This window comes from Pholis gunnellus (assembly GCF_910591455.1).
Source record: "Pholis gunnellus genome assembly, chromosome: 23".
Classification (NCBI taxonomy): domain Eukaryota; kingdom Metazoa; phylum Chordata; class Actinopteri; order Perciformes; family Pholidae; genus Pholis; species Pholis gunnellus.
In genome coordinates, this window is record NC_136550.1 from 5,000,475 (window position 1) to 5,015,330 (window position 14,856).

The window sequence follows — 14,856 nt, forward strand, 5'->3', positions numbered from 1 at the left end:
ACCACCAGTCCACCTCTTGCCTCTGGCACGTACCTTGCCTGTGAGTTTTTACACTGTGTGACTGGATTGGTTAAAGCTGCAAATGAATTGCCCTTCTTGGACTGAATAAAGTTGTCTAAATTGGAATCTGATCCGTTTTTTTTAAGGGGTTTTACATCTTAAATATATGGCAGAATGTGGTTCTCTCTCTCTCTCTCTCTCTCTCTCTCTCTGTGTGTGTGTGTAGGAGAGGAGGCTCTGCGGCTGATCTTCACAGACAAGATGCTGGATGGAAACGAGGTGCTGCTGTCTGAATTTGGGATCCAGCACATGTCCGTGATCCACATGGTGGTGAAGGTTCCTGGAGGACTGACCGCTTGACCGAGACCAACTCCCCCCTCCTGCTGTTTACACATTTTAAAAGCATCACTGTTTTATTGCAATACTCCTTTTAATACTGCCATGTATAAAATCAGTTCTTTAAAATGTCTAATCATTAAATTGAATAATTCAATAATATTAGCAATAGGCTGCACATCTTTATGGCGGTATCTAAACACATAACAAATATCAAAATTCACTACACGTGGTGTGCCTTTAAGGATTCTGTAATATACAAACATCTCTGGATAACCATAGATTATCCACAAACAGTAAAGGTGCATCAGACAGAGCATATGCTGCGTTCAGGTCCTCTCGTAAAGCAAAGAAAGAAGACAGAGAACAAGCTTTTTCCTAGCTTTCTATTTATTTTACATTCATTTCCACAAAGTGTCTTTTGTGCAAAATGGTTTCATTTCCTTGTCAGTCATGTGAACCGTCTCCTTAATCAAATGTATTTCCGACACACCTGGAATGCAGCATTTCATAGTTCCGTGACTAACGAAAGAGAAAGTATACACCGAGGGTTGTAGGCTACTGGAGACAGAGACACTGCGTGTTCGTGTCAACGAACAAGAAAATTGACCAACAATCGGGAATGTCTTGAAAGTGTGAGTTGTAAAACTAAAGGTGAGCTCATAGTATTTCTGCATTTGTGTGTTTGTTTCCAAAACAGGAGCGATTGATTTATTGTCCAATAAGTAATTGTCAACTCCTTTGCAGCCGACAGTGAAGCAGCGGACTGAGACCGTCGTTTAAAAGGACCCGAAATGAATCTCTTCGATAATGGTCGACAGTTGTTCTACAAATTATTGCCCTCTCCAGGTAAGATGTACTATACGAGCTCTATAATGGTGTGAAGAGAGTTATGCAATTTACATTATTAACAATTTCCTCCCTGCAGCCAAAACGTACCATGGCTTGATGAACCAAGGGGCAACTTGTTACCTGAACAGTGTGCTGCAGGTGCTGTTCATGACCGAAGACTTCAGAGAAGCTGTGGAAAGGTTTGTCCAACTTCATCCCATGTAATGCATTTAAAACGTATCGAGGCCACAGCTCACCTTTTTATGACTCCACTGTGTCTTTATTTTGTTTAGGCACACCTGTGATAATCCTGGCACTGAGTTCATTGATCTTCAACTGAAATCCTTGTTTGATGATTTACAACAATGTGACACACACACCGTTAATATCATCGAGACGCTATGCATCGATAACGGTACAGTATGTCAGAACAACAGATGACATAAAGGTCACATGGAGTACAGTAGTGTCATCAAATTACCTCAGCATCTGCATCCTGTGCACTAGAAGTGTTACCACTTCCTTTAATCCCCACATTCCCCTTTAATTATTTTAACTTAACTTGACCCTTTATTTTGTTGAAGAAATACACATTTGATTTCTGCTCTTCCCCCCTCAGTGTATGAACACCGTGATGCCGCAGAGTACTTTGAGAAGATTTTAGGTCTGACCAGTAGCGAGGCATCACAGGTAAAGATGACATCATCAACATCGAAGGGATTCTGTACTTCAAATGAAAAAACACTTTGTTTACCAGTTGTGTGCTTTCAGATCTTCCACGGACAGTTGACACAAAAGACCACATGTTCTACATGTTCTAATGAGACTGACAGCGACGTGCCGTTTTGGTATCTTACTCTTGCATTGTTGAATTCCTACACAGGAGACTATAGCGTGGTAAGAAACTCACAACCTGCCAACTTTTAAAGCATTTATTTTTCTTTTAGCAGGTGATATCTAGTAAAGTAAATATGCCATTTGCAGGAGAGAATGTAGCTCAGTAACGAGATATCAAAAACTATCTTGAGAAGACATTTATGAACACGGCACACACATTAAATAGGGCTAGGCGATAATTCAAAATGATGATTTGTCATTTTTCAACTGAATCATATCACGATAAAATCGTATATCGAGATATTGCAATACAAAATTACGTAGTCTTAATTGATTAAAAAGCACATACTAACTCAAATTTATCAGAAAATTAAAAAAAAAAAAAAAGAAAGCTAAATCAAACTATTTTCTTAATCAGACTACTCAATATCTGTGAGCATGCGTGTAAACATAGTGTATAGGCGGAAATATTAGTTTGTTCTGTATAATTTCTGTTGAGCACTGTTACGTTCATTTTTCCTTGTTCAGGAATTTTGTCGCTAATTTCACATGCAAGTGACCTGAGTGCTTTTTCTCAGGTGGATGGCATTAAGGAGTATTTCAGAGCTTCACATATCAACGGAGAAAACCAGAAGTGCTGTGACGTGTGTGATGCCAAATCTGATGCTACTATGGTGAGTAATGAGAAAGCATGTTTTAGTATATTTGCTCTGTGATTTTGCAATGACAGTATTACAAATTGATTACGTTAAAAGAGTATTATAATATAAGATATTAATAAGTGTTGGGGACCCGTTTCTTTCAGGAATGTGTCATAAAGCATCATCCAGAGGTTTTGATGCTGCTGCTGCTGAGGTCTGAGTTTGACTACCGATACATGACGAATGTCAAAAACAACTGCACTGTGGAGGTTCCCTGCACCCTTCAGATACCAGAGGTGTGACATATTTTACTATTTTATCATGAAACATTCCTTTTTCATTTCTGATCATATTTTCCTCCGGTGATCAGAATCAGACGTATGAACTGTACGCGGTTGTGGAGCATTTTGGAAATGTGAGATGTGGACATTACACTGCAACAATCAAAGCTCAGGACGATGAGAGATGGTATGACTTCAATGATGACAAGGTCACACCGGTAAGACTGATCATTCGTTGTGTTATTGACGGTTACATATTGGAGTGCAAAAAAAACTCCAAACAGATTCATCATGTTATGTTTGTTTATTTTCATCAACAGCTTGGTTACCAGCCATTCCAGGTGGATAACTTTGAGAAGTAAGTTTCATTCCCACCATACATTTTTTTCCATTATTTCTTGATTGATTATGAATGTATTATTTTCAGTTGGATTGAATTCACCACATACGCAAGTTGTACTATATTACACCATGCTGTGGCAGATTGTTTCTCTCACCCGTTCTAAATCCCAATCTTTAAAACGCTCCCACTTACCCCACCGCCTCCACTGACTACGGTGCTGCAGAAAAGAAAACGAGAAATAACCCTTTCTGCACGCTCACATGCATGCACACCTACACATTGGTGCATGTGAGCGTGCACAACACACTCACCTAACATAAGTCATACATTTAGCTGTATTTGAAAATGACCTCGCTCTCTTTTGCACATTTCTCCCACTAGATCCAGCAGCGCTTATCTTCTTTTCTACAGGAAAAAGAAAGGTGAGATGGCAGACATTTTCATTGTGTTAATGATGTGTGCAGTGTTCAGATTGCTTGGTACTGTGCCTGAATTTATTTTCTACCTATTTTCCAGTGCACGCTGCTGATACTTGTACTCAGGACACCGGAGAGATGTCGTCTCCTGGAGGCTTCCCAGCTGCTACCACTGATATTTACAATGACCATCGTCAAGATGCTGTAAAGAGGAGACAGGAGGTTGAGTGGGCAGCTTCCATAAAGAAACTCAGAAATGAAGACATAGTCACTGTTGGGTCTAGAGGAGTGGGGCTATCATCTCACCTCTGCAAAGAGGATCAGGACAGTGGAGGTTATTCCAGGCAGAGCAATCATCTGGTCCGTAAAGAGGACAGGAATGACTTGAGTTATCATCCAGAAAAACAAAGAGACAAGAATAAAATAGTGATGTTTGATGAGGAAGACAAGAGAGGAAATGCACAGGCTGACAACCAGACAGAAAGGAGAGAAAGCTTATCTGGAGAAACTCAACAAGAAGAGAGTGTTGATGATCCGGATGATGTCAGTGATCCAGGTGATGTTAGAGACATGAGACCACAGGAGGGTGAAGGCATGCGCAACACGAAGCGAAAACAGGACGTCAGCAACATGCAACCTCAGCAGGTTTGTGTTGACATGCAGAAAGACGAGGAAAAAGTGGTAATGGGTGTAAATAGAGACGAGGGTGGAGGGAAGGAGAGGAGAGGAATGGCTTCAACAAAATACCTTGACAGGGATACAGAGCGTCGGGACGGTGAAGGATTAGATCTTGTCAAACAGAACATGTATGAAGATCAGGAAGGTACACAGGAAGGTAGTCAAGATGACTTCAATCCTGTTAGTGTGGACAAACAGGAAGATGGGGAGAGGATGGAAACAGATGATGAGGAAAGGAAAGCAGGGAAAGGAAAGCTCTTGACAAAATATGACCACTACAATGACGGCATTCAAGGCAGTGGAGTTGGTAAGAGTAAACGGAACTCGCCTAAAGATGATCAGAGGTCTAAACGAGGAAGTGGAAGCAGGTTTTATCAAAGCCCTGAGCAACCGCGAGTGGAGGAGAGGGATGGGAAGGGAGACAAGCAACAGAAGAGCGGGGATGATGAGCATGAACAAAGGAAAGGAGCATCAGAGAGACAAGAACAGGATCAGAATAGAAGATCAGAGCGTGTTACAACACAGAGAGATGTTGGTGCAGCAAAAAGACCCAAAGCAGGTAATAAACATATTCAAAGAGCGGACTCTTCTCTTAGACAAGCAGGATTGGCAGGAAGCAGCATAGTGACAGAGAACAGGGGAGATAGCAGTGTTGAAAAGTTTCAACCATCAAGAGCAAGAACTGGACTTAGTGAGGATACAAAGGAAGGAAGACGTAGTTCAAAGCAGTCAAAAACATATTCTGCAAAGATAATTGAGGAAGAAACTATAACAACCCTTAGTGGTGTTCAGAAAAGCACTGTGACAAAGAAAATAGGAATAATAACTTTAGAAGGAAGCTCTCAAGGCAGCCTTAAGAGTTTGGTAGAATATGATGAAGGAAATGCTGAAATAGAATCTGATCCAAAAACAGATGCAACGGTCACAGTGTCAGAGGGTGTTCGCAACTTACGACTGGATGACCCTTTGCTGAGGCCAAAGACACGCAGAAAAGAGCAGAATGAGACAATTAGCACAGTTCATTCAAATGCCAGAAAAATGCTAAATGTGTCTGATGCACACGAACAAGCTGTTGGGAAAAAACATGCAGTGAAAGAAAGAGGTGAGAAGAAAAGACGCTTGTGTCATTGCACTTCCCTTCTGAAGCAAAACAAAAAGGACAAAAAGAAAAAGATGTCGTCTCCTGATATCACTGGCATTTACAATGACCAGTGTCAAGATGCTGTAAAGATGAGACAGGAGGTTGAGTGGGCAGCTTCCATAAAGAAACTCAGAAATGAAGACATAGTCACTGTTGGGTCTAGAGGAGTGGGGCTATCATCTCACCTCTGCAAAGAGGATCAGGACAGTGGAGGTTATTCCAGGCAGAGCAATCATCTGGTCCGTAAAGAGGACAGGAATGACTTGAGTTATCATCCAGAAAAACAAAGAGACAAGAATAAAATAGTGATGTTTGATGAGGAAGACAAGAGAGGAAATGCACAGGCTGACAACCAGACAGAAAGGAGAGAAAGCGTATCTGGAGAAACTCAACAAGAAGAGAGTGTTGATGATCCGGATGATGTCAGTGATCCAGGTGATGTTAGAGACATGAGACCACAGGAGGGTGAAGGCATGCGCAACACGAAGCGAAAACAGGACGTCAGCAACATGCAACCTCAGCAGGTTTGTGTTGACATGCAGAAAGACGAGGAAAAAGTGGTAATGGGTGTAAATAGAGACGAGGGTGGAGGGAAGGAGAGGAGAGGAATGGCTTCAACAAAATACCTTGACAGGGATACAGAGCGTCGGGACGGTGAAGGATTAGATCTTGTCAAACAGAACATGTATGAAGATCAGGAAGGTACACAGGAAGGTAGTCAAGATGACTTCAATCCTGTTAGTGTGGACAAACAGGAAGATGGGGAGAGAATGGAAACAGATGATGAGGAAAGGAAAGCAGGGAAAGAAAAGCTCTTGACAAAATATGACCACTACAATGACGGCATTCAAGGCAGTGGAGTTGGTAAGAGTAAACGGAACTCGCCTAAAGATGATCAGAGGTCTAAACGAGGAAGTGGAAGCAGGTTTTATCAAAGCCCTGAGCAACCGAGAGTGGAGGAGAGGGATGGGAAGGGAGACAAGCAACAGAAGAGCGGGGATGATGAGCATGAACAAAGGAAAGGAGCATCAGAGAGACAAGAACAGGATCAGAATAGAAGATCAGAGCGTGTTACAACACAGAGAGATGTTGGTGCAGCAAAAAGACCCAAAGCAGGTAATAAACATATTCAAAGAGCGGACTCTTCTCTTAGACAAGCAGGATTGGCAGGAAGCAGCATAGTGACAGAGAACAGGGGAGATAGCAGTGTTGAAAAGTTTCAACCATCAAGAGCAAGAACTGGACTTAGTGAGGATACAAAGGAAGGAAGACGTAGTTCAAAGCAGTCAAAAACATATTCTGCAAAGATAATTGAGGAAGAAACTATAACAACCCTTAGTGGTGTTCAGAAAAGCACTGTGACAAAGAAAATAGGAATAATAACTTTAGAAGGAAGCTCTCAAGGCAGCCTTAAGAGTTTGGTAGAATATGATGAAGGAAATGCTGAAATAGAATCTGATCCAAAAACAGATGCAACGGTCACAGTGTCAGAGGGTGTTCGCAACTTACGACTGGATGACCCTTTGCTGAGGCCAAAGACACGCAGAAAAGAGCAGAATGAGACAATTAGCACAGTTCATTCAAATGCCAGAAAAATGCTAAATGTGTCTGATGCACACGAACAAGCTGTTGGGAAAAAACATGCAGTGAAAGAAAGAGGTGAGAAGAAAAGACGCTTGTGTCATTGCACTTCCCTTCTGAAGCAAAACAAAAAGGACAAAAAGAAAAAGATGTCGTCTCCTGATATCACTGGCATTTACAATGACCAGTGTCAAGATGCTGTAAAGAGGAGACAGGAGGTTGAGTGGGCAGCTGCTGCAGGTAATGAACCTGCAGTAGCTTTTTCTGTACGCACAAATGAAGAAACAGAAATTAAAGACATAGTAACACGTTAACTTGCCCAGCACTAATAAATATATAGTTATTGTATTTTATACGATATCATAAATAAAGATATTATTAGTACTAACAGGTTTTCTTAAAAATAGTTTTTTTGAACATCAGACATTACATCTGCTGCATAAAGAACAATATATACGGAGCAATGACATCTCGAAGCATTCTCTGAGATGTTCAGGTGAATACCTCATAATCTATCTTTACATGAAGATGTGGCCGACTGTCACTTTGGAAAGAATCAGTGTGTCTATTATAAATCACATTGATGAGCTCAATAACAATAATATACTGTATGCCATCAAATATGAACACTTCTTCTCACATGATCAGCTATAAAGAAAGAATTATGTATTATGAATGAATAGCGATGACCTAATGACACTGTGTTTTTCCTTTAAGTGACTCCGACACAGAGACATCATTATGGTCTGTATAATCAGGGCGCCACATGTTACCTCAACAGTGTCCTGCAGGTTCTCTCCATGACAACAGAGATCCACCGCAGGTTAGAAACAGCTGCTTTCATCTGTAGACAATAGAAGCTCAAGGAGAGACATTTAAATGTGAACCAAACATTCTGTAAACTAATAACATGAAACATTGTTTCATTTGGGAGAATGTGGGTGTTTCAAACTTACAAAACTCCATCAGTGAGCATATTAACACAGATGGCAGAAAGTCACTATTCACTGAGAAACTTCTCTCTTCAATAAGGTTGAATCCAACCAAATGTACGGATCTTCAGCTGAGAAACATCTTTAAAGGCCTGAAGGAAACAACATGTAGAACAGAAACTATCACAGCAACATTCGGGATCCAAGATGGTAAGATGGACTGTAATAAAACTTGATTATCAGTATAAATTACAATTGTTTTGATGAAATGAATACATTAAAATGATGTTTGTTTGCTTTTTCAGTTTATGAACAACGGGATGCAGCTGAATGCCTGGAGATGATTTTATGTAAGATCAGCCCAGAGGCCTCTAAGGTGAGCACTGATGAAATCTCTACAGGTATTTACTGTGAACCAATAAGAAAGCTGTGATATACGTGATACTTCTATTTGTAGGTTTTCCAAGGAGCGCTGACACACACAACAAAATGCTCCAAAGGCCACAAAATCATTGAAGAGACAAATGAGTTCTGGACTCTTCCACTGTCACTGAAGGACACCCATGACTCATCCTACAGCGTGGTGAGCAGCCAAAGTTCAGAGTTCTACTAATAACTTTAAGTGTTGTGAGCATGTTCATCTAACTTGGAATTTATTACAACATTTGTGTTTTTACAGGAAAGAAGCTTTGAAAGGATTTTCCAGTCTAAATCATTCAATGGAAGAAACCTGGTGTTCTGCAAGGACTGTAAAAAGAAAACAGAGACAGAAATTGTGAGTTTGACCTTAAAATTAAAACACAAACTGTAAGTGGACCAAATTTAATACAGGAATCAAATGAAAATGTTATCTTTGTTTACATTACTGAGATCTAAAATAATGTTTAATAATCTTTCTTGTATCATTTAGGGATGTGAGATGGTGGAATTTCCTCAGGTTTTGACTCTTCTCCTCAAGAGATTTGACTTCGACTACAACACCATGACACATGTCAAATCAGACCGCCGTGTGGATGTGCCACGTACATTACAGACAAATGTAAGGAGAAGTAGCTTTAAATGTTGACCCTTTTTATAATTAATTTTAAATTATTTCTGTGTACCTGACTGTGTTCTTCATTGCAGGACAAGAAGTATGAACTGTATGCGATGGTGGATCACATTGGCAGTCTAACAGGTGGACATTACACGGCCACCATCCGGTCCAATGAGGACAACATCTGGTACGAGTTTAATGACTCTCACGTCTACAAGGTGAGTTGGATTTTCTTCATTTATTCCATTAGGACACATTCAAAACATACCAACAGAAAGATCAGACATTAAATATAAATGTGTTGAAATTGTTTTTGTTGAATGCTGCAGGTTAAAGAACAGCCATTTGCAGAAACCAACTCTTACAAGTACGTTTGATAAAATACATTTTATTTAATTTTATTAATAATAATCCAAGATATATTACATTATCCAGAGTGTTGACTGTATGTTGTCCTCTTTCTGTTGTTCTATGCAAACAATAACTTTAACATTATTGTTCACCAGCTCCAGAACTGTTTATCTGCTCATGTACAGAGGTAAACTCATAAGAATACACAGAAATATTTTGGCTTGCAATATTTACAGATCATTGCTAAATATATAACTTTTTTTTCCCTTCAAAGCCAATTCAGAAGGTCAGACAGACACCATGATGGGAGATCCAAGACAAAACAATGTGGAACACAAAAGAAACACAGGAGAAAGTGGTGCTGATAACAAAGGTAAGACACAAACAGGACAGAATGAAGTGGATGATGTACATAAGAGAAGAGATGAGGCATTAAGTCATCAGACTGGAGGAGAGGAGGGTGAAGCAGAAAGTGTAAAGAATGGTTTGAACACTGGGGTTAGGTACGAGACGGAGCCTGCTGTTGGGCCTTTGCAGGATGGGAATGTGAAGGTAGATATGGAAGTAAAATCACAGTGGGTAAGTAATAAATCACACAATGAAGATAACGTATCAGTCAGTGAAAGAAAACATGACACAGACATGGAAATGAGAAAGAACCAAAGCAGGATGAGTAAAGTAAAAAGCAGTGGAGATGAAGGGGAAAGCCTCTCTCTAAATGAAGACGGTAATCAGTCCGGCATCACACAAGCAAACGCAAAAGAATTGAAAGAAGATGATGCTCCCCTGAATCTTGGAGAAGAGATGGGTTTGTGCAGAGTACAACTGGATGAAGTGAAGAAGACCGACAACAATAATAAAAAAGGTAATAAGAAGCAGAATATTTGGAAAAGGCTACAGACCAACCATTTAACCTGATTATGAAAATCATCTCATTTATCACAATGTAATCTAACTGTTAGAATATGTTTGTCGATGCTAGCAGCAGAGGTGGTACTGGGATTTGAGCTAAATGTAGTTTCACCGGTTGTGGACAAAGTTACATTTTGACCCGATGTTGATGTCATGAGAGAAAAAGTTAGGAGATCGCCAAAGTCATTAGGATTCGCCCAGTGGGAACCGTGAGTGTGTGTACAACATATTGTGCTAATTCATCAAATAGATGTTGAGATATTTCACAGGACAAGTGAATACTCTAGAAATCACTTAAGTCGTGGAGACTTATCCTCTGGGCTTCATGGATATTTGTACCAAATTTCATGAGGATTCATCCAATAGTTGTTGAGATATTTCACTAAAAGCCAAAAATGTCAGGAAAAGTCAAGGGATCAGTAAAGTGTGTAGGATTCGTCCTCTGTGGACCACGAATGAAAAACTATTAAAAAATCATTCAGGCTATGACTCTAATGTTAACAGATCATTGCTTAATCTGACCCACAATGCATTGCAAACAAACCGGATGAAATCAGTAAACTGGATGATCTGAAACAAGTCAATGTAGAACACAAAGAAATGGATGCTGATAATGATCAGATGAGGGAAAAAAGAACAGAATGAAAAAGATGAGGTACAGATGAAAAGAGATTAAGCATCAAAGCATCAGACAGGAAGAGAAAAGGGTAATGCAGAAAAAACATATTCTCTCGTAGAACGCAGATATATTTTAAATGTGAGCAGAAATCTTGCTTTAAAGTTTAGGGGTTGTAAGTTAATACACGTATCATTGAGGTGAATAGGTGCCACATGCACATTTAAAGAGGTCAAAGAATATTAATCTGTTAATAATCATATTGATGTTAGTAATTGTATTGAAATTAATAGTACATTTCTATACTTGCTAATAACCAAACCCACCAGATCCCAACATTCTCTATATTTAATATTTCATCAATCAGACACATTTTCAAAACCCTCAAACCTAAATGATGAGATGTCATGTTTAAAGTCATTGAAATACTGCTACTGGTTAATCTCTATCACTTCTCCTCATGGACTCCTTGTGTTCACTTGTTCTCTACTTTAATGGACCGGATGTTTACTGGATATTTAATTTGCAAACTCTATCCCCTAAAGGATGAATGATATAGCATCGCACGTCTCTGCAAAAATCTAGACATAATTTAAAAATAGAAAAAATTATAAAGTTTACAATAAGATATGGTAAATAAAAAAAGTACTGTACTTTAAAGCAAGTATATTATAAAAGTGGCAAGTGTATTTAAATATAGAAATATAGTAAGGATGTACAAAGGTGTGTAACAGTATCTGAGACAGCTGGATGTGAAATATCACCTTAGAAAAAAAACATTTTGACCTAATATTACACATTTACCATGAAACAACTCCCCATTTTTCAAATGTTATGTTCACCTTTCTTATTTCATTCAACCAAATGTTTCCAAATCTTTGACAGTAAATCATTTTTGTTTGTAATCAGAAGCTGCACCTGCTGCACAAATGAAGGGAATTCTGAGCTACTTCAGTGGTTTTTTGTCCCTTTTTTGTAAGTAATGCTCACTTCTCTGAAATGTAACAGGGTGAGGTGAAAACGTATATCACTTTAATATGAACAGATTATTGCTGAACGAATTACTGAATAAATTACTTTTCCTTTAAACCCACAGCTTCTAAGACGCCCCGTGTGACAGAAGATGCAGCTGAACAACCAGATGAAAAAGGTAATGTTGACGAACTGATGGAGGATGAGGTGAAACACACAAGAGAAGTAGTAGAAAGGTGGAACACAGTGATGTTGGTATTCAAGGTGCAGATGATGATAAACTGAAAGAACAATGAATTCATCCCTCAGAGTTTAGGAGAAGACATGCACGATATGAAAAAGTTAAACATTGAGTTTAGAATATGAGTCTGAGCTTATGGGATATGGTAAACAGAGAAGTGATCATTTAGACATGATAGAAGAAACTATCAGTCACAGAAACAAGTCATGACATAAAGGTAAAAAGAAATCACAAATTGTGGAACTGTGAAATAATAAATAGTGGATATAAGGAGGCAGAAGAAAATCTGTCTTTATGTGAAGACAGTACTCAGTCCAGCGTCACACAAAAAATCAGAAGCAACAAGTTCGAAGAATTTTATGAAATAATGAAAAAGATGCTCCTTTTAAAGCTTGGATAAAAATGATATAACAAAGTAAAGGCTAAGTAAATTAGTATTATATTATGTTTTATTCTTTCAGATTTAGTTTTTGCTTCATAAAAGACCAATTGTTCAATCTTGACAATATTGTGTTGGACCTCAGACATTGTATCTCAGCCACAAGTTGGAAACATTGAATGAAATGAAACAAGGTGATGCTCCTTTAAATCTCAGAGGAAAAGGCAAACATTTTCACATTTAAATAGAAAATCATCAACATTTTTATTGTCTGTTTTTGTTGAATGGTGCAGGTTGAAGAACAGCCATTTGCAAAAACCTCAAGTTTACAATTATGTTTGATAAAATGTATTTTATTACATTTTAATTGATAATAATCTGAGATACATTATCTATCCAGCAGTGTTGACTGTATATTGTCACCTTTTTGTTGTTCTATGCAAATAATAAATCCCCAGTTCAAGGACTGTATCATTTCTCATGTATAGAGGTAAGATCATAAGAAAATACATGATTGTAATATTAACACATCATTGTTAAATATCTAACTTTTTTCTTCACTTCAAAGCCAATTCAGACGGACAGTGTGTGTTTGTGGCAGCAGCTACAAAAATAACAACTTTCATTGGCTCCATGTGATTTTACTTCATTAGATACATGATGAGCCGTATACAGTATACAAAAAATACTTGGGTATATATTCTAAGGCTACACTGGGAGCATGTGTTGATATCTAGACTTGTTTCAGGATGTAAATTATGAAAATGAAAATATTTGGTGGAGGGAATCGCTGTGTGTTTATGGCAGTATAGCTACAAAAGTGGCCACTTTACTGGCTTATGTGATTTATTTTTTATAATTTGATACATTGTGTGCTTTAAATGATACATACAGTATACAAAAACACTAAGGTGTCATTTCCAAGGCTACATTACGTTGACACAGATACTGATCATCACTGAATATATGACCTTTCTTCAAAGCCACAGAGCTTCAGAAGTGCAATGAGACAAATACAGGAGAGGTAGAAGAAAAAAATAACAACATTGTAAAAGAACTGAAAGGTGACGAGGTGGAACTCAAAAGAAAAGTAAGAAAAATAGACACTGATAATGAAGACACATTCGACAAGTTAAAGAAGTGAGGAACAGTTTGGAATAGAGCGGAAGAAAGAGTCATTTAGCCATAAAGTTGACCAGCGTATGGTAACTCACAATGTTGGAGTTCGGCTTTCAACTTCATTCAAACAAACATGTCATTTTGATTGTGCTGCTAATCAAACCTCCACAGAACTAGATATAACTTTTTGTGACTTTCAGTTACTGCTGTGTGTTATTCTGAAGAAATGAATTCCTGGTTTACTTTTCCACCAGGTGAGAATTCTACTCGACCCGACCAGAGAGGACACTGGACCAAATGAACAATCTGACTTTTGGTTTGTTTAGTATTGTCATTCATGCTTCTTTCTGTAAGAACAACCTTAATGAAACTGAACTTAATTTGAGGAGATGTCTTTTTACTCTTATTGCTGTCTAAATGGGTTCAGAGATGAAAACTAATCTTATCAACAACCTGATATCAGCGTTATCAAGAATATTATTGTTTATGAATCAACTTTGTTTTTTAATTGTCTTCCATTTATTAAACCAGATGAAAATTATGTGATTGACCATCGTGTGACAAAATATTAAAAAACATCTACGGTGATGATATTCTACATTAAATTAAAAATTCATAAACAAAATGAACTGCACTATATTAGATGTAAATTATACACCCAAAAACTGGGAGCACAAAATCACAGATATATATACATTTCCAATCAAGTGTACATGCATATAGTTTGTTGTGAGGTTGTGGTACATTTTTATACATTGTCATAGTGATCAGAGAATGTTTTATTTAGTTTGATCCTGATGTTAAACCTTTAAAGACACGGATGTACATCATATCTGTTTGAATGAATTTTAAATATACACTAACATTTTGAAAACATTTATAACATATTTTTAATTATAGCTCCTGGAATAGAGCTATACTGGAATTTCAAAGTTTGTTGTGGCGTAATAGTAAGAACGTTGTAAATGTAATCAAAGAAAATAAAAATGAAGACGGCGCATGAATTTGATTGATTTTATTGAGTAAAGGTTTCTAAATACATTCTGAAATCTAAGTGAAGTCTTTTCAAGAAATGTAACTTTGTATGTGCAGTATATCATTTGTTACTAGTAACATTTTCAGTAGCTTAGTAGTGATTGGCATTCACGGGACAATAAAACAGACTTCCTTGTCATGTTCAAGTCCATCCAGAAGGAGGCAGAGTTCCTCCACA

General features: G+C 38.1%; 1 protein-coding gene across 5 annotated transcripts; it reads left to right on the plus strand.

The window, feature by feature from the left end:
- Positions 1 to 752: 752 nt before the first annotated feature.
- Positions 753 to 14,845, plus strand: LOC306714613 (uncharacterized protein). Of its 5 annotated transcripts, none has more exons than XM_079184660.1 (25): positions 753 to 990; positions 1,084 to 1,185; positions 1,265 to 1,367; positions 1,461 to 1,582; positions 1,787 to 1,857; positions 1,939 to 2,064; positions 2,583 to 2,678; positions 2,810 to 2,941; positions 3,016 to 3,144; positions 3,247 to 3,284; positions 3,651 to 3,691; positions 3,786 to 7,325; positions 7,803 to 7,908; positions 8,118 to 8,227; positions 8,323 to 8,393; positions 8,475 to 8,600; positions 8,697 to 8,792; positions 8,928 to 9,056; positions 9,143 to 9,271; positions 9,383 to 9,420; positions 9,560 to 9,591; positions 9,679 to 9,777; positions 11,842 to 11,907; positions 12,029 to 12,082; positions 13,898 to 14,845. In XM_079184660.1, the coding sequence occupies exons 2-25, from the start codon at positions 1,131 to 1,133 to the stop codon at positions 13,942 to 13,944; spliced, it is 5,556 nt and encodes a 1,851-aa protein (XP_079040786.1). In that variant the 5' UTR covers positions 753 to 990; positions 1,084 to 1,130; the 3' UTR covers positions 13,945 to 14,845. The 5 variants fall into 5 exon arrangements, 4 of the variants coding, with proteins under 4 accessions (XP_079040786.1, XP_079040789.1, XP_079040787.1 ...); XM_079184663.1 differs by having other exon boundaries at positions 3,786 to 6,620; XM_079184661.1 differs by having other exon boundaries at positions 753 to 971.
- The last annotated feature ends 11 nt before the right edge of the window (positions 14,846 to 14,856 follow it).

Excerpts from the sequence above, each read along its gene's own strand:
- LOC306714613 (XM_079184660.1), top strand. The coding sequence starts at position 1,131 with ATGAATCTCTTCGATAATGGTCGACAGTTGTTCTACAAATTATTGCCC. Across the intron at positions 1,858-1,938 it reads CCAGTAGCGAGGCATCACAG|ATCTTCCACGGACAGTTGAC; the intron begins GTAAAGATGACA and ends GTGTGCTTTCAG. Across the intron at positions 8,228-8,322 it reads AACATTCGGGATCCAAGATG|TTTATGAACAACGGGATGCA; the intron begins GTAAGATGGACT and ends TTGCTTTTTCAG.